General features: G+C 41.4%; 1 protein-coding gene across 6 annotated transcripts in view; it reads left to right on the forward strand.

Moving 5' to 3' along the window:
* Positions 1-21,683, forward strand: part of nlgn3.L (neuroligin 3 L homeolog) — a 49,627-nt gene extending 27,944 nt beyond the window's left edge. Inside the window, exons 1-8 of one of the 6 annotated variants that reach the window (XM_041572684.1) lie at positions 854-870; positions 6,387-6,977; positions 9,595-9,654; positions 14,043-14,102; positions 15,357-15,506; positions 16,945-17,130; positions 17,962-18,751; positions 19,081-21,683. In XM_041572684.1, coding sequence (XP_041428618.1) covers positions 6,539-6,977; positions 9,595-9,654; positions 14,043-14,102; positions 15,357-15,506; positions 16,945-17,130; positions 17,962-18,751; positions 19,081-19,927 — 2,532 coding nt within the window. In that variant the 5' untranslated portion in view covers positions 854-870; positions 6,387-6,538 and the 3' untranslated portion in view covers positions 19,928-21,683. Of the gene's footprint in view, positions 1-853; positions 871-3,414; positions 4,184-4,813; positions 4,837-6,386; positions 6,978-9,594; positions 9,655-14,042; positions 14,103-15,356; positions 15,507-16,944; positions 17,131-17,961; positions 18,752-19,080 lie in introns of those variants that run through there. The other 5 variants (XM_041572682.1, XM_041572683.1, XM_041572681.1 and 2 more) reach the window with 5 other exon arrangements.
* The last annotated feature ends 2,989 nt before the right edge of the window (positions 21,684-24,672 follow it).

Consider the following 24,672-nt stretch of genomic DNA (forward strand, 5'->3'; position numbering starts at 1 on the left):
CTCCCATCCCGGAAGGGATACACCCTCATGCATTCCTCTGTTCTCACGGTGACCCCTGCCTATCCATGGAGAACTTTGCCTGAGCACTCATGCCATGGGTGTAACTACAGAAGAAGCAGACCCTGTGGCTTCAGGGGGCCCAGGAGGTATAGGGGCCCCATTAGGTCCTAATTTAAATACAATGTCAAAAAATATTGGTAAAACAAGTCAACCTCTAGACATTTTGGGGGCCCAAAAAATAATTTGCTGTGGGGCCCAGTAATATCTAGTTGACTCATGCCATCTCCTGTGCCATCGCCATGGCCCATAGAACACTCTGCATTAATAACCCAATCCTGCCCAGCAACATGTGGCTCTTGGGTTCCTGTTTCACAATCCATGACTGTTTATAGCAGAATTGGAATTACTGGGCTTTATTTCAGTTTCAGACCCTGCAACAAATGACAGGCTCTTAAGCATGAAACACTCTTGCTCTAAGCCCCCCTGATTTTGCTGCAAAGCGTGACCTTATCATTCAGAACAAGGTGCATCTCCCCACAGAGAATGCACCCTGCCTTCAGCCCACATGCTTGTCCCTGCAGAGCGTGACCTTATCTAATACAGTAGCTGGGTGCCTATCATCTCAGACAGACAGGAGCAGCAGAAGCACTGGGCCCCCCTCCCCATGCCTGTTGCTGCACTGGGCTCCCCTAGAGCTACACACTCCTGCCTGTTGCTGCAGAATGTCTCAGACAGGAAAGTGTTAGAGAGATGTTGGGGGAGGGTGCCGAGCTGAATAGAGGCGCGCGACAGGCTGCAGTTTCTATGGCAACGGCGTGAATGAGTGAACATGGAAATCAGCCGCAGACCCTCACTGCAGGAGCGAAGGAGGTGGGAAGAGGGTGCTCCTGTGTTGAGGGGGGGGTTGGGGATGTGTGGAGGGAGGGGATCTCTTGTGTGAGGAGGTGACAGAGACACTGCCTCAATGTCTAACCTTGTACCACATCACCTGGTCTTCTTCATCTCTCCCACCATTTCCTCTCTATCCCTCCCTGCCTCACTTGCATTATCATCTGCCCTTATCCTTTCCATAGCTGATCCATCCCTTTCATGGCTATCCAATGCCTGTTTTTCTGCTACACCCCCTCTACTATTTTTCATTCTCACCATCCTTCTCGCCATGTTTCTCTGTTGATAACCTTATGTGCAAAGAGAACCCCAAGAGCCATCCGACATGTCAGTCACTCTTTCCCTCTTGCAATTATGCCTCGTCCATCCCTATGTCTCCTCAGTACTTCACTGTTTATATTCTGTTTCAGCTCCCTTTCTAATTCCTGTAACCCCGTGCTCCCTCTCTCCTACCTGTGCCTCATGGGCAGGGCTTTCAAGTCTTGCTTTGTCTTTGCTTGTTATGTTGTATTTATTTGGTTTGTTTTTGTTCTTCCCCAGTGTATTGTGCACCAGAATATAAATTAACTAAACAATAATTATTCCTACCTGTGTATTCCTACCAACCAGCCCCCTAATTATGTTTCAGCTCAGTCACTTTTCCTGTTTTCCCCACCTCTGTGCCTCATTCATGCCTTCCTGTGTTTTGGTTCTCTTGTTTGGCACCTGCTGAGCCATTCTTTTCATTCTCCCTTCCTTATGCTTTTCTCAACTTTTTCTGTGTCTCAGCCCCCCCCTCCTTGTACAATCTCAGTTTCTCTTCTCATTTCCTTCTTGCTTTATCTCAGTCCTATGATTTAGGTACCAGCTCATACCATTTCCCCTGTCCCTGTGCCTCAGTCCTTTCTTCAGTTATACAGTATGTCCGCTCAGACTCTTTTCTCATTTCCCCTTTACTGAGCATTGTGCCTCTACCAGGGCTGCCGCAGGTCCCTGTGCAACAACATTTTCTGGGTTCCGCCCACCCCACCCCTTGGGCCCCACCTACCCCCACGCCACAGTAAAAATGCCACACAGACATTCTGTAAGTGCTAAAACAGTAAAATACTTTGTAAAAACCCATTGGTGGTCAGGGTCCCCTCTACAAGTTAAAAACATTGGTGGTCAGGACCCCCCCTCCTAATTTTTTTTAAAACTCACTTGTTTTCATATACCTCCAGTGTTTTTGCTCAGAGGTGACACATTTTATCTTTTTTTGAGTATACAAATTAGGATTTTGTTCGGTATGTGCCCAAATCTGCATCCCTGTTTTACCAACCCACGGGCTCCTCCTTCTCTGTATGCATTCCTTATTCACTCATATCCTCATATAAGACATTCTATCCCACTCACCTTCCCACGCTCACCCTCAATAGTTTTCCTGCTTTTCAGTAATGTCTCACTTTGATCAGATCCCTTCCATTTAACTAATGCTCTCTAATGGTATAATCCTGTTTATTAAATGGGATTTTCCTATCCCCCTTCTACTACCCCATATCATGTCCTTCAATTTGTTTCCTATCCTTAGCTATTTTTGTTACATGCTACCCAGTTGCCTCACTCAGTTGGTTTTCATTTTTTCTTATTTGTGTTTTTTGCCTTATTTAGATTTTAATTCAGCAGCTCTCCAGATTGGAGTTTCAGAAATCTGGTTGATTGAGTCCAAGCTACCCTAGCAACCATGCACTGATTTGAATGAGAGTCTGGAATGTGAATAGGAGAAGATGAGTAACAAAAAGTGGCAATAACTATAAATTTGTAGCCTTACAGAACATTTGTTTTTAGATGGGGTAAGTGAACCCCATTTGAAAGTTGGAAAGAGTCAGAAAAGTAGGCAAATAATAAAAAACTATGAAAAATAAATAATAAAGACCAATTGAAAAGATGAAGTTTCATTACAGGCAGCTGTTAGAATTGATACAATAGTTGCTAATATTCCACAGATGCTGCTGAGAAATGTATCCACTAAATGTTGCTTAATTGTAACAATACAGAATCTGCGCCTGAATTACTGAGCTGCCAGACTGAAACACCACAGACAGGAACTTAAATCTTTGGAAAAACGATCAACACCCAAAACATGGAAAGCAACTTGAGAAAAAGCCTTTATATGTGGTGAACAAGCTGAAAACAACTGAACTGAAACTGAGTGTTAAGAAGATCCCTTTATGTGTTCCCATAAACCTCAGTTTTTTTAGTCCTTACTTTAATTGAAGCCGTTATTTCACCCTCGTTTTTACCATTAAACCTTGTTTTCCCATTTCTTTGCTCTCCTCATTGCTTCCCTGATTGCTTGTTTCATTGCCCCTACTGTCCCCTTCATAAGCCATAACCCAGTCTAATTTCCTGTGCTAATCACTTCCTATTTCTTCTCTTTTATCTGAGTTAAATTCCCAGCCTATCTCCCCTCCCCTTTCTGCTTTGCCTCCTCCTCCTCCCATTAATAACATACTTCAGCCCCTTCTAAATTCTCTCCACTCTCCCACTCCTTCAGCTTTAACATATCCTGTTCTCCATTGCTTCCTGATTCCCAATTTGCTGTTTACCCTGCCTGCTCCACTCTTACTGCCCCTCTCTCTATTTCATCCTTTCTTTGTCTCAGTCTCAGTGATCTTTCTCCCCCTCTCCTAATGCCTTGCTGTGCCCCCTGTCCTCCTGTGCCTCAAAACACTTCTCCCTCCCTCTGTCTCACACACAACATTTACATTCTGCTGCTGTGTCTCTTCTGTCCCCATCTTAAAGTAACAGATCTCACAGTTCAGGGGGAGGGGGGAGAACATTCTATGTATACAGGAATGCTGTTGTGCATTTTTTTTTCTAACAAATTGGTGCCATTTGCAGGTCAGGAGAGCAGTGGTCATCCATACATCACATATATTGGCACTAATGTTGGCTTATGCATGTGGGAAACTGGGTAGAATTAACGGAATCTGCACAGTATGTGATCCCTGGATTCTGCTATAGTTTGCAGAATATGATGAGAAATTCATGACCGTTTCTGTGCAACCTGCAGGGAAAAGATGTGGGAGTAGGAATGCAGAGGAGGAGAATTAGTCCACAGCATTGCACTCTCTCTTCTATAGTCTGTGCCAAAAGAGTGCAGGATGCTGGGAGTCGTGCCATGTGCAGCTCAGGATGGATTCTCTTGCTTGTCAGGAACTAAAAATCTTGTGTTTAAATCGTGTGAAAGCACAATATGAAGCAGATGAACAAGAGCGGGGGATCTGAAAATGGCAAATGACACGATGCTTTCAGTAAAGGATGAGAGAGAGGAGAGGTGAACGAATGGCATGGATCAAAACTGACCTGACTCAAGGCTCTCTCTTTTTCATATGGATCAGTTGAAAGAGCCACTAAACTTACAATGCAAGTTGCTTGATATGAAACAGCTGCTGGTATCATGCAGAACTGGATATAGGCATTTGTATGTGCATGCACCGTTCACCGTGACTTCTAATATATTTCATTTTTGCAATTGGAGGGAACAAGATCTGTTATGGTACTAGGGGTTTTCAGGGGCGGGATATGAGAATGTGTGGAGATGAGAGACAGTTTTGCAGCGTGGCAACTATGTAACTACTTTGGCCAGTACAAATGACACTTAGAGGCCCATTTATCAAAGTCCGAATTTATCAATCAATTTTTCTAAAAACAACTCCAAATCCGCACGTGTTTTTATTAATACACTTTCCCGAAAATTTTGTTTGCTGGGAAAAAAAACGAAACAATTACGGAAAAAAAAAGAATTGTAAGAATTTTTCGGATTTTCCACCCAAAAACTTTTTTCAGATTTTTGCCCGAAAACCAACAACATTTTTGGATTATTGCATGAAACCTAGCGCAGATCAAATTACTTTCCATGGACTTATAAGCAACATCGGCAGGTCAGAGATGCCGGATTTTCGGATACTGACTTTTTCCGTTCTCGGGGTATAATACATCTTGAAAAATTTGTGGGTTTTTTTTTCCACTAAAAATTCGCATTTTATAGTAAAAAAAAATACGATTTTTTTTCAGGTATTTGGCATTTAGAGTATTATAAATAACCCCCTTGGTGTCAGAGTTAATAACTGGGAAGAAACATAACAGTTAGGAAGGCCAGTATTTCTTTTTTTTTTTTACTAGAAATGATGGCACCGGCATCTGTAAGAGCAGAGGACTAGAAGTGCAGGGAACTAGAGGGCTGCTAATGCCACACTGAGATGCACTGACCAATCAGTCGCACCCACGCTACAATTTCAATTAAAGTAATTGGCTCTACAGCCGAACGTGGGCAAGTTTTGGGCACTGCTTCTCAATAGAACAGATGGGTCCAAACCACTATTTTTACACTTAATATTTCAGAGGATCCTGTTTATGGAAGACATGAATGCCAGTTGGGTATGTGTGGAAAGGCAGTCTATCTGGTGGGCATCTGTCATCAGTGAAAAAAATCTTAGAAGGGAGGGAGAGCGTATTCAATGATGGTTACCTATCTGACATTCGTATTTTCCACATACTGAAATATTCTGTGATCTGTGCCTGTGTTTCGTGGGAAAATGAATTTGACCTTTGATAAATCTGCTTGTTAGTGTGAACTGAAAATGTTGCACAACCACTGCTGTTAAACATGTGGCCACCCTGTTGCTTTTGAACTACAACTCCCAGAATCCCACAAGCCTTTTACTTGTCATCCAACAACTTGATTTTGATTATTGTCTAGCCCTGATATTAAGTGTTACTGTTCATTTGGTTCCTTATGCCCAACCACTAGATGTTACTGGGCCCCACAGCAAATTATTTTTCAGGCCCCCAAAATTTCTAGAGGTTGACCTGTTTTAGCAATATTTATTGAAATTGTATATGAATTGGGGTCTCATGGGGCCCCTATACCTCCTGGGCCCCCCTGCAGCCGCAGGGTCTGCTTCCTCTGTAGTTACACCCCTGTGCCCAAGAGGCAGTTGTTTTTACCACCCCTGCTAAACTGGCTGTTTTGACTTGTGAGTAATCTTAAAATATGTAAAAGGAACACATACTATACAGTCTGTATAAGAGGAGGCAGAATAAGAACAGCATGTAATATGCAGGAACATGTTTTCCCTTGTGTGTTCTACATTATATGTAGTTGTGTGTATATTTTGTGTTTCCAAAATGTTGCAGGTGTGTATTTACTGAACTGCTTATGGCCTACTTACTGCAACACATACATTTAGTCTGTATGCAGCACACTATGCAATGTGTGAAATGAATGAAAGCAGTGTCTATCGTCGGGATATTTAAAATGCAGGGCAGCCCACATAAAACAAACAGGATGCTGCCATTTGTACAAAAATAGTGTGTCCAAAAAAACTTTTTTTTTTTTTGTAATATTCTTTTATGTTTCTAAAGCCATAGAAGGGATTCCAGATTGTGTCCTTGTCCTCTTGCCTTGTGTATTGAAATGCTGTTGTTGTTGAAATGTTTGTTCCCATTTATAACCACCCATTTATTCTTCTCGCCAGATCACTTGGACCCTGTCAGCCATCCCGATGCCTGTCTACCCTGTGCTCTGCCTGTGTAGTGCAACATGTGAGTGACATCCTTTGAGGGCGGACCTGTATTCCTGTTGCTACCAGTGAAGTGTCCTTGATGCGAGAGCTATACTACTTGGACCATGCATGGGGTTGGGCTGAAAGTGTCCCCCAGGAAACTGAGTCTGGTCCTGTGGGTTCTGAGTGTCACGTCCCGTGTGATGTTCTCTCATGCACAGGTGTATTCTCAGACTGTCAACACACACTACGGCAAACTGCGTGGCACACGTGTGCCCTTACCAAGCGAAATCCTGGGTCCTGTGGATCAGTACCTGGGAGTTCCCTATGCTGCACCTCCCATGGGAGAGAAACGTTTCCTCCCACCAGAGCCACCACCATCCTGGTCTGGAATAAGGAACGCCACCCATTTCTCCCCAGTGTGCCCTCAGAACATACAGAATGCAGTACCAGATATTATGATGCCAGTTTGGTTCACTTCAAACTTGGACACTGTCACAGGGTACTTGCAGGAACAGAGTGAGGATTGCCTGTATCTCAATATATATGTGCCCACAGAGGATGGTGAGTAGTGAGGGGTGAAGTAAGACCCCCTCCAAACATCTGCGTTTTTAGCAGGCTTTTGTGTTGTCCCTCCAGTGTTATGATATCCACAGCATGGAGGGGAGGGTGTGTGCTTGCTGCATGTTGTACATCAGAAACAATTAGTGCTATTTGCTTCATTTCCAGCACTGTCTCCCACCCTATAGCCATTTGTGTTTCACAGCCAATCGTAGGCTGCCTATTCCCTGTCTCCCTCGATCTTGATTTTCCTCCTAGAAAAATAGTGCTTGTCTGTCACCATTTGTATATCTCTTTTATTTCCCAGTACACATTCAAGGTCTAACCTTTCCCTTCCACCTGTGATCTCTTTAATGCCAGTAACCCACTTAGCCTCTAAGATCTTATATTCCCACCATTTCCTTCCAGATTTTCCCTTAATCATCAATGGCTCTCGATTTTGTTGATCACCCATGGGTAGTCCTTTCATTTTTAACTGAGCCTCCCTGTTCAATGAACACCTCCCTTACTCCTTTGTTGTCCCTCACTATGACTTATGCTTCATGATTCAACCCAAATTTCAAACATTCAAGTTCTGTGTATTTTCCTCTAGTCATTTATAACTTTACATCTTTGTTCTCATTCTCCATTGAAATGCTATTCACATGCCCTATTTGAGTTTTGACTTGTCTACATGATCTGCTTTATAGACCAGCCCTATAATGCTTTTATTTTTTTGTTCTACTTATATCACTGTATATTCATGCTTTTATTTGCTTTGTATATTCTTTGCTTATCTTATCCTCTGTGCATTTCTTGAGGTGGTTGTACTCCCTGTTGTACCTAGATCGTGGTACCCTTTATTTACTTGGTTTCACTAGACCCTCTACATTGTTTTAGGTCTGAGCACATTCTTTACAGTTCCTCTTCTTTTGGCATTTCTCCTACACTCTTCCCTTTGCATCCTGCATTCTGCTCTTCTTTTCCCACTTCTCCAATGCCACCCGTATTTCCCATCTGTTTTGTCTAGTTTGCTGTTATTGTTGTTGGTTTATAATTATCTTCTGGTTGCTTGTCTGCCTTTTTTTTTTATAAGATCCTCATGTGTTGCTCTCACTACCTTCCCAAGGTGGAACTAGAGCCTCACGTATATGTAGAGCCCATATTTTTGATCCCTAAAACTACTTTATTCATCTGTCAGTCCCAGAAGATAAGTTTATACATGATTCTAGTCCCCCTACAGTAAAGCCATTTTTAGGGGCCCTTTTCAATTTAATATCGATTTATTAGGTTCATGGGAGTTCCATTATCGATTTATAATGCCTAGCTTGGCGCCTTTATAAAATATATATTTGGATTTGTTGCTGGAATGCTCTTAGCCTCTTTATTCAGTTTTTGATTTTTTTTCACCTCTTGTTTGTTTTTTTCTTATACTTCAGTTTACTCTTTTTTTGTGTATGTGTCTCCCTTTTTTTAATGAGGTTAATGAGGTTAAACGTATGCCTTACTCTAGATAACTGTTTTGGTATCACCCTCCTTCCATCATTTTCTGATTATAATTTTTCTCATTTTGGCTTGTAGGCATTTGCCTTACCATTTTTCTATTTCTTTTTTTTGCCATTTCAGACTGCTTACACCACTATCCATTATTATTCTTGTTTAATCTATGCCATTCTTAGCATGCTTTTAGCCCCTTCCATATCTGACTTTATTTTCTTTCCTCGAGTTTTGGGTAACTTCTTAATTGCAGTTTTTAGCTCTTGGGGGTCACTATCCACCCCTCAGCCTCAGATACATATTCCCCTTCTTTGACATTAGTCTTTCCATTTCTCCAGTTTCATACTCTCTGCCCTCTTTATTTACACCTTACTCATAATCCCTTTTTCTCATAATATGCCTGCTGTTATCAGTTTTGGATCTGCTCTTTGTAGTTCAGTCTAGAGGACACTTCACTTTTTTGGGTCATGGCCTTAGCCTCTTTTATTTTTTTTCAGGAATGCTTAACTTACCAAACAAGCATGAAGGATCTATTTTGACTTCTCGTATTCTGACTTTTAACTCCTCCTGACTGAATTTGCTTCCCTGCTGCATTCATAATTATTCTTTCCATTCCCAGCGTCACTTTTCCTCACCATCATTTTCTGAGATGTTTTCATTCCATTCACTATTGCAGTCTTGGCCTTATTCCTCCTGTCTCCCTCCATTATCTGCATTCCTTTTCAGTTCTGAGTCTTTCTCAGCTCAACATTCCTTCTTCCCCAAGCTGTATATATTTTGGATTTGGGTGTATATTTTGTCAGGATTCTGGGCCACACATACCTCACCCCCAATATATAGAATTGGGGAATGCGTGGTGTTATGTTTGACATGGGTTTTGCTCTGCCACTCAGCACCTCTCAGCTAATTAGGCCAGAGAGCTGCTAAGTGCCAAAAACGTAGCCCCACTGCCCTGCACTATTAGGTACTTGTCCATATGAGAAGATTTGATGGGTCTGCATGGGGCAGGGACCACCAGGATTTCCTGGCACATAAGGCTTTATACCCCCTCACACAATGAGAGGGAGCACAGCCACAGCAGGCTTGCATGACTCCCCAAGGGTGGATTCTCCTATTATTTTGGAGTCTTTTATTCATTTTACAGTAAAGCGGATTTCCAAGGAGTGTGTCCGAAAACCCAACAAGAAAATATGTAGGAAAGGAGGTATGTAATTCCAAGGTGAGGGTGCAAAACCAACCCTCCTCCAGAGAGATGTTGGTAGATGAAGCAATTATGTATAAAAGATAAGTGGCTGGCTGTGAGGGAAAGACATGACTTACCCTAATATAGAGTGGAAGATGCAACCAGAGCACCATGAGAGGGAAAAAAAAATGTAGCAAGACATTCCATTCTGGAAGGAAATAAAAGTATTACGGGCTGATTTACTAATAAATGTGCTGACTTGCACCTCGGCAGTTACCAATGGAAACCAGGCAGCAATTCCTTTTCGTTTTTACCACCAGTTAAAAATTGAAATCATAGATCTGATCGGTTGTTATTGGTAACTGCACTGGTATAAATTAGCCTTCATGTTGATTAATTAGATCTGGCCATTGATGGGATAACACATGCACTGCACTGAAGTTATCGACAACGGACAGAATCATTTAGACAAATAATTTAGAGAATAATTTAGACAAATAAGATAGGATTAGATTTCAGCTAGGACCTCAGAGGCACGGGAACAAAGATTTTATATATATATAAATATATATATATATAGCAACAATTCTATCATTTCATAAAAAGGGGAGAATATGTAGGATTTTACTGTAATACAAACCAATGCATGAATTACTTGAATAACAAGCAAGTAAAAGACAAGCATATTTTTATATTATAACAGAAATATGATGGGATTGGCAAAGATCCAGCATGGGAAATTAGAAACATCCATCGTTTAGCAAGAGGTGAGACAGGACATACCACTGCTGAGGGAGGGAAGTATGATTTCCACCTGTACAAAGTTGATGACGGATTGTGGCTTGTGGAAGAGGACCTAGACCTATTTACTGAATCCTTAACCAAAAAAGACGTTACTTATCATCACTAAGTCCCCCATTGCTTCCACAAGATACAGCAAAACACCTGGTCCTTCGGCTAATATATAAATAACCTATATTTTTCCTTTCACCCGGAAACTCCAGGAATATTGTTTTAGAGGCCGCTGGTGGTAGTTTCTTTTTGTGATGAGCAGAAAGGCTCCTGTCACTGATGAGACAGATATACTGATGACAGGACCATACACTTCATAGGGTGGCTCTCTTCCTGTTATATACACTGAATAAAGTGTTCCATAATTAGTTGCCGTTTCATGCATTTATCTTGTCCTTGTTTGGATGACCATTGTTTTACAGTATTGCTTAGTTTAACCTTTAAGGGATATTTACCTTTAAACTGTTAGTCTAGGAAAGGTCAGCAGTCACTTCTAATGGCAGCCCTGATACCTAAATAATGTAAATTGTGAGACTGCATGTAATTCAGCCATAGGCAATCTACAGCATTCCAGCTGATGCAGAATTACAGATCCCAGCAAACCCTGCTTTGTGAAGCAAATGCAGGGAGTTATAATGTGGCAGAGAGTGCCAGAGATGCTACACCTGACTCTATATCTGTGTGACATTAAAATAATTACCTCTTAAAGTAATCACACTCGGTTTTAACATACAGCGCATGTATTCTGCCACAAAATCACATTCAAAAAATTGTTAGCCCTCTTAATGTCTTTTAGCTTGCATGCTAGTCATTGAGTATTGTATCCCCAAAATATAAACAAACTGTCCGACTTTGAAGAGCAGTCCATTAAAATTGGGTTCAGTTTGCCAAGAATACAGATGAATGCGTTGTTCTGAGACTGAGAGCATTATATACAGATAATCTGATATATTCAGGGCAATATCTGTTACTCTTAAGCTGCAGAGGCCTCATTTACTCTTTTACAAATCAATAATGATAATGGCCATTTTTTTTAATGCCCATAATGCAGCAATTTTTCTTAGAATTAGAATGCACTCACACAGCTTAGCATGTGATGCGACAATGCATGCACTGATTAGTGCCTGTGTTTTTTGTGTAAGATGCAACAAACCTTTTCTCTCTGGGGATGGCATCACTTCGGCCATTCCAGTGGTGGTAATTTCAGGGTTCCCTTGGAGATGTGCGTAATTATACAGAACAGAAATTGTCGCTGCCGCAAATTGTTAGCATCATGGGTGCAAGCATCTTAGTGAATGGCATGCTTAATTTTGTGTCCATTTTAACACTTTGCAATTGAGGCTTCAGATGTATAATAAGATGCTTGTTATGTAAAAGCCTAACAGGCTGCAGCTGCTGAAATGGATTATCTATACAGAGGGCTTCTTAGTGGACTTATGATTTGTTTTGACTGTGCTCGCAGGGATCAGGAAGTAGAGTTTAGTGCAAGGTACACAAAAAAACATATGTATTTCCTAATTAAAATATAAGGCACAAGCTATTTTCCTTGAACTCATGTTGAAGAAGGTGGTTTACTGCCCCTTAAAAAAAAAATCAAATGTATAAAAAAAACGTAAATCATTTAAAAAATCTCATGTATCATAAAAACATTGTTATACTTTCTAGATTTACCCAGTAAGTGCTACTCTGCCTGTAAAAAGATACCCCATACAAAACTTTTTAATTAAATTTTGGCGCCCCCTTGAAGGAGCGTGTGGCTCACCAACTCCGTTTCTCTTCCTGATATGTATGGAGTTCTTGGAGGGTGGGGATAAAAGTGGCCATACACGGGCAGATAAAGCTGCCAGTATCGGTCGTTTGGACCAATTTGACAGCTTATCTGCCTGTGTATGGGGGCTTCCGACGGGTCTTCCCAATCGATATCTGGCCACGATATCGATCGAGAAGGTTTGATTCTTAACCCACCGACCCGTCAGAGCCCCTTGGCGTATCGTAATTCGATTGTTCGGGCATATGGCCGAACGTTCGAATTACCCCCGATATAGCCATGCGTCAGTGGCATATCGGGGAAAGGTCCGCTCGTTTGGCGATGTGGCCAAACGAGCAAATCTTTGAGTCTATGGCCAACTTAAGTCCCAATAAGCTGAGAAGTTATGTAAACAGTGCCCCAGACTTTCCGGAGGCAGCAGCAAAAACTGTGAGGTTAGCTCACGTTGATCTGTTTCCGGCAGTAGCACTCTCCTGTTAGTTTGTCCCCCCGATATGTTTGGGGTTCTTAGGGTGCAGGCATAAGGAAACATGGAAAGTGTCACTATCCCTTTACAGATCACTGTGCCTTTAAAAGGGAGCATATTTAGTACATTGTCCTACATGTGTTAGAATCAAGTTCCTTTATAGAAATCATTTTGTTTCACTAAAGAGGTAGTTTTCAGATGCAATGCTTATATAAATAACTCCTTCCAGTATTTAGTGTCTCTCCAGACTGGCCAGTGTTTCCATATACAGTATGTGATCCTCAAGGCAATATAACAATCTACAGAATATATAACCTACAATAGTAATATTCAGGTGCACCATCACAAAGCGAGGACTGACCTTCAACTAATACAACCTCATTGAATTTCCTACTCTATATAATTTAAGGGTCCGTTTCTAGAGCAGCTGGGTGTTTGGATGGTTGCCTGTATCTCACTGATGCCGGGTTATTGTTGTGTAGGCTTGCTTCTTTCTCACACTTGGATTTAGATGAACACAAAAAGACCCCAGAACATAGATAAAATGATATGTATGCAAATCAGAATGATTATTTACTTATTTATTTCACACACGTTACCCCCACTCCCATGTTAATCAAGTATGTTGTAGCCCTTGTGTGCTCACAAACATTGACTGGCACCACAACTTATCTTGTATTACTGCATCTTTACTCGGCCACATGCAATAGATAAACCTCAGCGGGTCGGTTTTAGGGCAGGGTAGAAAGATCATTTGAAGAAGGCCCATCATGGGCTAATGTAATTAAAGATAAAAGTATATATTATATTGAGTTATGGTTAGATATTTTCATTAGGGATGTTCAGTTTGCAGCCCTTCAGCAGTTCACTGATTCATGTAATTCTCCTGACCCAGATGCACACCCCATTCAAGATCCCCCCTTTCTGACCCTAGCGCCTAAAAATCATACATAAACTCCTGAGATATCATAAGGTTCTCCTCTATATGTTTGATTGTGCCTAGTATATTTTTCCATACACTTACAGTATCTTCACTTTTGCTCCTGGTCTCTTCTAAAGTTCCAAATATCCTTCTGTCGGCTTCACAAATTGCCTCAGGCTCCGAACACAAACAATTCCCATATTTTTCATTATGTGAACACTTATCTCACCTCACTTGTCAGCAGTGTGGCCCTAGTGAACCTATGGAAGCTTCTTTCTCATATTTGTCATGTTTGCAGTGCACCACGGGACCTTGCACTTGAGCTCATTATGTGTTACTCCGTCAGTGTTAGGCCCCCTAAATCAAGGTCAACGGCCATATACTGAGAACTCCAGTCCTGTTATCTCTTGAATTCTCTTGTCTGTTTCTGTTTGCTCGGCTCTGTCTCCTGCTCTGCTCAGGACCCAGCGCTAAGAAACAGGGCGAAGAGTTATCGGATAATGACGAAGACGAGGAAGGAGGTATTTTTTGGCTGAGGCTGATGCATGGAACCTGTAATCATTATATTCTCCTTATTTTCCCACTTCTACTCTCTCTTCCTAACTTCTCTGTACACCCTTAAGAATACTTCAGTAGTGGGTTCCTCTTTTTCCCCATCCATTTCTACAACTCTCCATTCTTTTTCTTCTTCTTCTGTGCATATTTTCCTCCTCTTCACATAGACAATGAAAAACTTTTCTAGTTAGAACACACTACCAGTTTGTCTCCATGTCATGCCACCTCGGATTAGAGCCCTTTTAGGGTTGTAAAGTTCTAAGAGAGTAGGACACACTTATTATTTTATATATTTAGGGCAGCAGTGATTGGTGAAAGCCAAGAGGAGAAACATGCAGTTCACATAATCTAGGGATCTTGTGGAACAAATGGCCCCTGGACCAAGACACAAAGGAAAGATTTCTTTTAAGTAGAAGAAGAATAGTACAATAGTACATTTTTATTTTTCATTTATTCCTAGTATTCTAACCCCAGCCCATTCTCTTAATCATCTCACTTGTCTCTTATGCTGTTGGTTTGACCTCATGATTATTGAGCAGATCTCAGCTGCCATGGTCATTTATGGTGCATTTGGGCACATTATAGAATGCTGGAAAAGCATGTCATACCATTAACTTACTCTTCTTCACCATCACCTCCTTACCACTGGCTATTAATTGGATCTCACATATGTAATTGCTGAAAATTCTCATGTGGGTATATAAAGAATAATATTACTTCTTCAATATTGGTATGATTTCTTTTCTATCTTTCTGCCAAGAACACCCTTTACCATATAGATTTCTTTTTTTTTTTTTTGTAGTTCCATTTCACCTTGCTTCACTTTAAAAGGCACCTTCTTAGGACCATACCATTATACCCTACTCTCTCTCTCTCTCTCTCTCTTTATGGAAACCCTGGTCCTGAGAATGTACCATTGTGAAATATTGCATGAAGTGCATGCATTGTGTATTCTTTAGCTTGAGAGGTGGGGCTGATTCATAAAGTAGATAACGTAGCTGGGTATGAGTTTGTGATGGGTTTTCCGTGGATTATATGTCACGTAATTATGGTGTGATCCTTTGCCAAATCAGAGCAGATTCTTGCAGTGTCCCGTGTCATGGCTTGCGTGTTGGTAACTGCACTTGGTCATGGTCTGCTGCTGTGAGCTGCCAGTGAAACCGCCAGCTGTATGTCATGCTGTTTTGACCAGGTCCATTAACTTTTTTCTTCATCTACAGATATCCGGGACACGGGAGCCAAGCCCGTCATGGTTTATATACACGGAGGATCATACATGGAGGGCAGTGGAAACATGATCGATGGCAGTGTACTGGCCAGCTATGGGAATGTTGTAGTCATCACCTTGAATTATCGTGTGGGAGTTCTGGGTCAGTGTGCCAATTCCCTTTACCTATACCCTTGGTATCTAGCATTGCTTGACCTTATTTTACTGCCTCTGCAATTTTCATATTTCAAGTTTTTTGTCTGATTTTGTTTGTCTTCCTTTCACGTACTTCCACTTATTCTCCCCCCCCCATGTGTCTATGCTTCTGTAATTATTGATCTGAGACTTAATAATTGATGAAGCTATTTATTTGGCATCCACGGAGAGCTGTTAGAGATAATTAGTCCCCCGAGGATGGTAGGAATAGGCCTTGGGGGAGGAGAGGATATAGATATTATAACATTTTTTCTATCTTTTCATTTTTTTAAGCCTTTTTCATGCCTTCTTTTACACTTTATTTTTTTATTCTTGGAATTGGGGATGAAAAGGCTAATTAAATATTCAAACATTCTCATGATCACCTTACCATGGAGTCAGTTAAGTACCTACTGTTTAGAATCTTTATCCAGTACAGATATGGGACTTGTTATCTAGAATTCTTGGGAACAGAGGCTTTCCTGTAAAGGTTCTTTCCATAATTTTCGTTCTCCATACTTTAAGGGGGTTATTTATAAAAATCCAAATTTTTCTGATGTTTTAAATTAAATTAAACAAAGTCTTTACTCTTATTTATCATTAAAAAAAACAAAAACAAATCGATAGGAAAAAAACACAACTTTTTTGGATTGTTGTGTGACTAGATTTTTCATATTTGACGCCTGAAAAGTCAGAATTTTTCATGAAATCATTAGAAAAGACCTAAATGTTTGGATTATCGTACCAAACCCAGCGCAAACCATAATGTCCTAATGACCTCATTGACCTTGACAGGTTGAAGATGGATTCTGAATTCTGACTTTTTGCTTCCTTGGGGTACACTAAATCTCGAAAAAAAATTCAAGTTTTTAGCATTTGGACAATAACCCCCTAAATCTCCTAAAAAAACATTTAAACATTAAGTAAACCCAATAGGATTACTTTGCCTCCACTAGAGATTAATTTAATCTTAGTTGGGATCAAGTACAATCTACTATTGTTTTTATTATTATTATTACAAAGAACATTTTTTGGATTATTTGATAAAAAATGAAGTCTGTGGGAGATGGCCTTCCCATAATTCAGAGCTTTTGGATAACAGATCCCATACCTGTACTAGCCAAAAAGATGAATACATTGCAGACCCGTCCCTTGTGTATTTGTTTTTGTTCTAACGCAGGGTTCTTAACTTTTTTAACTGGACCCCAAATTATTTTGTGATTTCAGCTCAGGACCCAAAATTCAGTGTAGGATTAATAATCCGTCTACCTTCAATTACTATTGTCTGCTGCAGAAGGATATTTCACTGTATTACAGGGCGTCATGGGGAGCCATTCAGCATGGAGACCCAGTTCTGGTCCCATTGCCAAAGAATCACTGTTCTAATGGAATATTATTATTTATAGGTTTTCTGAGCACTGGAGATCAGGCAGCTAAGGGAAATTACGGACTTTTGGACCAAATCCAGGCCCTACGGTGGGTAAGCGAGAATGTGGCGTTCTTTGGAGGCGACCCTCACAGGATTACTGTATTTGGCTCTGGCATCGGAGCATCGTGCGTCAGCCTCCTCACTCTGTCTCACCACTCTGAAGGTATGTAGATTGCATGACATTCAAATATAATGATGTGTAGTGTCTTGATTACATAATGATCTTGTTTTGTATCTACCCCAGTGCTGCTCCTTCCCTTCCCTCTTTGTTCCTTGTGATTGTATGCTTTACTGACATTCATTTTTTTTGTATCTACTTGTTCTGTCCATGGTACACCTTTTAATCATCCACTGACCTCATCATAATGTCTACATTACCCCGTGACCCCATGTCTGTGTGTCTGTCCCACCACATTTAAGGTTTAAGGATCATCTGACATTATTCCATGAATTCATCATCCGATGTCTGTGTCTGTGGGCGGCTCTTAAGGTACAGAAATTATTCCTGTGCTATATTTCTCAGTATATTGTTATCCTCTAACTAGGCTCAACTACAAGTATCGCTCTGCAGGCGATGCCCAGCTTTTACGTTAGCTCTTTTCATCACTCGCTTATTTCCCTCTTTTCACCTTTTTTTGTTTTCTATCCTTCTTTATATTTTTCTTCACTCCTCCCTCCCCCACCCCCAATTTTCTGCACCCTCCTTTTTTCTTCTTTAGAAAGATCCTCTTGTGCTGTGTTTTTCCCTGGCACACACTGAGACCAGCTGGGCAGGAAGTTGAGCTGCTGATCTTTTTATACGTGTGTCTGTCTCACAGTGGCTGATGGTGGAACTTAAACCAAAATCATCCACTTCAAAGACACAGGGATTCTGAATGCAAAACAATATATAGGCCCCTGTAATTCTTTGTATTTTCCCTCCATGTTGTAATGGCTTGAGCTATCTTTTAATATAAATAATAGTTCAGTATCTAACGCCGGCCTTCTATGACAGGTCTGTTTCAAAGAGCTATCATCCAGAGTGGATCGGCCTTATCCAGTTGGGCGGTCAATTACCAACCAGTGAAATACACACGACTACTTGCTGAAAAAGCGGGCTGCAATGTGCTGGACACCGTGGACATGGTGGATTGCCTGCGACAGAAGAGCGCCAAAGAGCTAGTGGAGCAAGATATTCAGCCTGCTCGTTATCATGTAGCTTTTGGCCCAGTAATTGATGGGGACGTGATTCCAGATGACCCTGAAATCCTCATGGAACAAGGAGAGTTCCTGAACTATGACATCATGCTAGGGGTCAACCAGGGTGAAGGGCTCAAATTTGTGGAAAATGTGGTGGATGCAGAAGATGGTGTTTCTGGAAGCGATTTTGATTACTCCGTTTCCAACTTTGTGGACAATCTGTATGGGTACCCAGAAGGCAAAGACACACTTCGTGAGACTATCAAGTTTATGTACACTGACTGGGCTGACCGAGACAACCCCGAGACCCGCCGCAAAACTCTGGTCGCTTTGTTCACTGACCATCAGTGGGTTGAGCCCTCAGTTGTGACTGCTGACCTACACGCCCGCTACGGTTCACCCACATACTTCTATGCCTTCTATCACCATTGCCAGAGCCTAATGAAACCTGCTTGGGCTGACGCTGCCCATGGAGACGAGGTGCCCTATGTTTTTGGAGTCCCCATGGTGGGTCCAACAGATCTGTTCCCTTGTAACTTCTCCAAGAATGATGTCATGCTGAGTGCTGTGGTTATGACTTACTGGACTAATTTTGCAAAAACTGGGTAAGTATTAATAGAAAAGTCTGCCTGTGTGTGAGGATAGTTTTGCACCCAGGAGCAAAAGAAAAGGCTCAGAGGGAGTATTATTCATATATGGGGGGACACTGTGTTTGTTGTATGCAGGGTTTATTCATTTTGGTATACTTGTACAGTGAACTGTGGCTCCAGGAATGCTTTTGTGATGTGTAGGGGTGCGGAGAGATTAAAAACAGAAAAAAATGCTATAGAAGAGATGGAGTGGAAATTAAAGAAGCTTTTAAATGTGTTGTTTTGATTTAGGCAGAATTGTCCTGTTTGACTGTTAACACTCATATTGAATCCTTCTTTCCCAGTGATCCTAATAAACCTGTGCCACAGGATACCAAGTTCATCCACACCAAGGCAAATCGATTTGAGGAGATGGCATGGTCAAAATACAGCCCACGGGATCAATTCTATCTACACATAGGCTTAAAACCACGAGTGCGTGATCACTACAGGGCCACCAAGGTGGCATTCTGGAAGCATCTAGTACCACACCTGTACAATCTACATGATATGTTTCACTACACCTCTACTACTACCAAGGTTCCACCATCAGACACAACACAGAACTCTCACATTACACGTCGGCCCAAGGTCTGGGACACAAAGCGCCCAGGTGTCTCACCAACCTTTAATGGTCCAGTAGCCAAGTGGGATCCAGAACTAGATCCTGTGGACCCTGTGGTAATTCAGGATCCACGGGACTACTCAACAGAGTTAAGTGTTACAATTGCTGTGGGAGCCTCCCTTCTGTTTCTCAATGTCTTGGCCTTTGCTGCTTTGTACTACCGCAATGATAAAAGACGTCAGGACACTCAACGCCAACCAAGCCCACAACACCCAGCTGTCAATCGGGATCCAACACACAGTCCTGTTCCTCCTGAGGAGCTAAACTCTCTACAGATAAATGCAGGACACACTGAATGTGAGGGTGGGGTTGTTTCCAGCCTTGATAACCTGCGTCTCCCCACCCTTCCCGATTATACGCTTACTTTGCGCAGATCTCCTGATGACATCCCACTCATGACACCTAACACCATCACCATGATCCCCAACTCACTGGTGGGACTACAAAGCCTTCACCCATACAACACCTTTTCTGCTGGCTTCAACAACACTGGTCTCCCGCACTCACACTCCACCACTAGAGTATAGCGTCCCACTATGTTGCCCTTCCCCTTGCCCTATCAAAGAGCCACCACAAGATGTCTACAGACAAGGGGGAGGGATAATTACACATTCCATACCCCCTAGAAGAGGGGGATAGGTGTGGAAACTTTTCTTTTTAGGGAAAAAGTGGCTGCTCCGTTATAGCCCTGAACAAAAACACGTGTTCTCTGTTTTTTGCTTCCTCGAGTGAGGAGGCACACAGATGGTAAGAACATCATGGCTACTGATAAATGTATAGGTTTGCAGAGAAATTCATAATTGTGTTTTGTGGAATAAAACTAGCAGTATCCAGGTGAATTATAAAAGTCAGGAGGTAAATAAACCCAGTATAATGACTATGGCCCACTCTTGATACACCCCAATATCATTTGCCCTCCTTACACCTTTCTATACTTCTACTTCCAGAAGCTGTTATAATGAAGAGTGGAGATCAACTAGTTAATTCCTTGGTGAATATGGGGGTGGGTGGGCGTTGAGTCCAATACTTGTATTTTTTACATTCAGACCAGAGGTTTTTCCAAGATCTGTGAGTAGGGTGGCTATGTGTTTGGATGTGCTAGCAGGAAATCAGTTGGAGTTGGAGCTTCAGACAAACATTTTGTAATCGTTTCTAATTCCATCCGGACACATATCCCAGCTGCTTTTATCCTAAATGTGCCAAATTCATACACCAGCGTTAAGGGGTATGGTATAAGAAGACCCCAAATTCAGGGGAGCAAGGACAACCTCCAACCCTACCCTCTTCCACTCAGTGCCAAATACCAGAAAGTAGCGATCTACAGCTGAGAGGGAGGTGGATGTCTAAAACACAGAGAAGACTTGGATACAGGGGACAGACTGGCCTTAACGCTATGGAGCGTGTTTAATAATACCAAACCGTGTGCCAAATTTACACCATCAGTGTATAGTATTGGAGGGGCCAGTAGCTCAATGCTTTCTCCCTGGTTATTTTGCTAATTTAGTTCAGGTTTCGATTGTGTACGATTAGACAGTAGGGTGAGGGTAGGGTGAGGGTTGGATGCGGTGTCTTGTGATTTGTGGATTTCACTGCAGTATTCCCATGGGTACACATATGTCGAGTGACTGGGAAAGAGACAACACTATACGAGACCGAGAGAAGCAACATGGAGTCTTCTGCTACCGTGTGTACAATATATAGGCAATGTGTGCACAGCTTCTAGGATATGTTTTTTAAATACAGTCATTAGTTGTCATCATGGCAGTGCTCACACAAACTGTTTATTATATATAAAAATATACACACACACAACACAAAGCTCCACTGTTGTCTCTCTAAACATGTGTGTATTAAGGTACGAGTAATACTCTGTCTTTGGATGTATATGAATGGAGGTGTGTATGTACATATTAATATATATGAATCTTTGTGTGCATGCGTGTTTCCATGTATTGGTGTATGTAGGTGTGTGCTTCTGCACACCCTTACACACACCCACGCAAATGCACACGATCACTAATAACGGTTGTAGATATTACTAACATAGGATTTTGCCTCCCTCCTCCCCCCTGGGGCCCCCCCAACAATCGTTTCAGATTTTTCTATCATTTTTCCATGATTTTTTGGACATGGATTTTGTGACACCGAGAGACGCCATTGGGTCAAGTGACAGTTTTGTGACACAAAAGAACACCTGGGGTCAGTATTTATAGAATGTATTTATACTGTATCACAGGAAGTAGAAAAAAAAAGAATTCCAAATAAAGAAAATTCATATTTTTACATGTTGTCTATTGAAATTATTTTATATCCGTTGTGTACAGAGTTGAAGCGCCTTTCCATTGGCTATGAATAAAACACAATGGAATGTTTTAGATAACCAGTCGTGTGTCCTGTATTTGTGTTGTCATCTGAACAGCCAATGTGAGATCCACTGTACCAATCCAAACCCTAACATCAGGCCTGAAGGTGGCCATAGACTTTACAATTACGATTTTTCCTGGAAAAGATCTTTCCAAGAAAGATTGTTAGTTTTAATACACACGTGTATCGCTGAATGGTCAGATATACAGGTAGAAATAATAGAATTCTACCTGTATCTGATGATTCAGCACCAACAATGTTGGTGCCTTCAAAGACAACCAATCAAAATTTTCCAGCCAAGTCGACCGATATCCAAGTATTCTGTCAATATTGGTCTCCCACCATACACTCACCGAATATCGCACCAAAATGAGTTTTGTAAGATATTATCAGTGCGTCTATGGCCACCTTAAGAGTATTACAGATGCAATTTGTAGCTTGGGTTTCCTGGTTTTACAATACAAGTGATTGTGTGCCAGTTTCATTATTCTACACACGTAGGACTAGAACTGATCATCGAGGCATGAGATATATCAAGAGTATACTTTATCCATATTTTTACAGGAGAATAAAGACCAGGATATGTGAAACTGTGAAGACACCAGACTGGAGGTGAGTAGGCTAAACATATTTTGATAAGAATATGTGCAAATAGCTTTCTTGTAAGGTGCCTTCCCCTCCCCTAAAGCATGGCCTTTACACAGATGGATACCGTACAAGTGGTATTTCATATTATGGCTTCCTTTCTTTTGTTCCATTTGTTTAGGCAACTATCCCAACAATCTCTTTCATCTGGCAATGTTTACACACAGGCTAGCATTGCTGCATTAGCAGATAAAATTTTCAAACCTGTCTGATCAGCAAACCAATCGATATCAATGGCACAACGATATTGGTCAGGATCTTCCGCCCAACATGCACAAAGCTGATACGTAATATTTTCATGGGTACACATATGACCAGCTTTACACAACTAGGCTGGATTTCCTTCCAGCTTACATTACTGGAGGCACTTAGCAAACATTGTGCATAGCTGCCTTTTATTTTTTTAGACCACTTGTATTTTTAATTGATGACCAGGCCACTGGCCCTAGGGATAAGCAGCTTTGCCAGAAGCCCAATTTAGCAGAACAGCTGCCAATACCTTTTAACCTTTCGAAATAGAAAATTATTGTAAATTGCAAAAGTGATCAGAAGAGCAATCTGAGCAAGCTTAATTTTTTTTAGATTTACAACCTCCAAGTCACTAAGTATTTGCTAATTTAATCGAGAATAAATAAAGAATAATAAGAACATTAATATTGCATGTACAAAGACGGATTCGTTAGTATGTAACCTTGTTGTTACTAAAGCTCAATAGGTTGATTGATTGGTTAGGCCTGTATTAGCCAGGTTAAATTAAAAGGCTTCAGGTTAAATTAAAAAGGTTACTCTAGAACAACAATAATTCATGCAAATGGTGAAAGTGATCAGAAGGGTTTACACATGGCCGAACAAATATACTCACATTTCTGACCTCTGAGGTTATAATTGTGTGCTTTAAAAACAATGGGCTGCTGCCTTTAACATATGTAAAAGTCACAGGAGATGACTGTAGAAGAACGCTCTAAACATTCAGAAGAAATATATTTTGCATGTTGCAAATGTAAAATAATTTGGGCTTGGTTTTGTCTTATACCACAGTCAATTGCATGTATAACCCCATTCAGTACTAGAGCCAAACTTGCACCACTCAGTCCTTCCCGCCTCCTATTCCGAACCCTAGAACTACTAAGTGTCACTCTTATGGCTAACATTGATAGCTACGCCGACTGGACTTGGAAAACTTTCAGCGCGATATCATTCATTTGCGGATGTTACTGTGTTCATCTTGACGCATTGGATGCAATTGCATCAGGTGCAATACCTATTGTGACCGCAACAACGCTGGGATTCTAGGAAAAAACTAATATGGGGTAAAAAAATCGCAGATTGCTCACTGAATTTATCAAACTAAATTATTAAGCTGCACTGTTGAAATCAAGGCGAGTGAAAGACCATGATGTTATTTAACAAGACCTGTATGGGTCTTTCGGGCAGTTCTTCTTCCCCCAGTCTGGCTGCACTCAGCACATTGTGTCAGATTAAATATTTGGTGGAGATGCAGATCACAGCTTCTGGTCACAGGCTAGTCCTGTTCTTATTGCAGGTGGTGGTAATGATGGGCACTGCTGCGGCCTCTGTCACTCCCTAGCTTAATCATCAGGACACGCAAGTTAGGGGCCAGGATATGAATACTGTGCTACTGAATGCAGGCAGTGCTGTATTCAGTGGGGCAGCCACAGGTCTCTTAAAGGCAAATTGTGGTCATTTTTTAACTTTGTTACTGACCCCTTATTACAAATGTCTAACAGAATTGTGACAAAACTGATTAGATCAACCAAACTTAACCAGTATCACACTGGTGCTTCCAGGTCTCACCGGTAGTGCAACTGTCAGGGCCCCTCATGAGAACTGAAGGGCCCTCCTCCCAGTTCCCAATATCACACCACTCCCACCCCCACACGGTGCCTCCTCTCCTCTGATCGCTTTTTTTCCAGTGTCCCACTGGCCCTGTCTGACAATGAACAAAACCAACAATTTAGCCCAAAAGCCCAGCTGCTAAATTTAGTGATTGCTGAAGTTTTTCACAGGTTTACAATGTAGTGCTGGGAGAGGGGAAACTTTTCTACAACATCATCACAAAACCTAATATCTAATGTATGCAAAAACAAAATCTGATGAGTCAGTAAGGTTTGGGAACAAAATTCTTTATTTGGACTGATAAAAATGAATGTGTTACATTTGGAGTATCTTGCTAACAATTAAGCATGGTGGTGGATATGCTCTGCTTTCAGGCTGTGTGGCTGCCAGTGACTCATAAAATATT

The sequence above is a fragment of the Xenopus laevis genome, chromosome 8L (genome assembly GCF_017654675.1).
Source record: "Xenopus laevis strain J_2021 chromosome 8L, Xenopus_laevis_v10.1, whole genome shotgun sequence".
NCBI lineage: Eukaryota > Metazoa > Chordata > Amphibia > Anura > Pipidae > Xenopus > Xenopus laevis.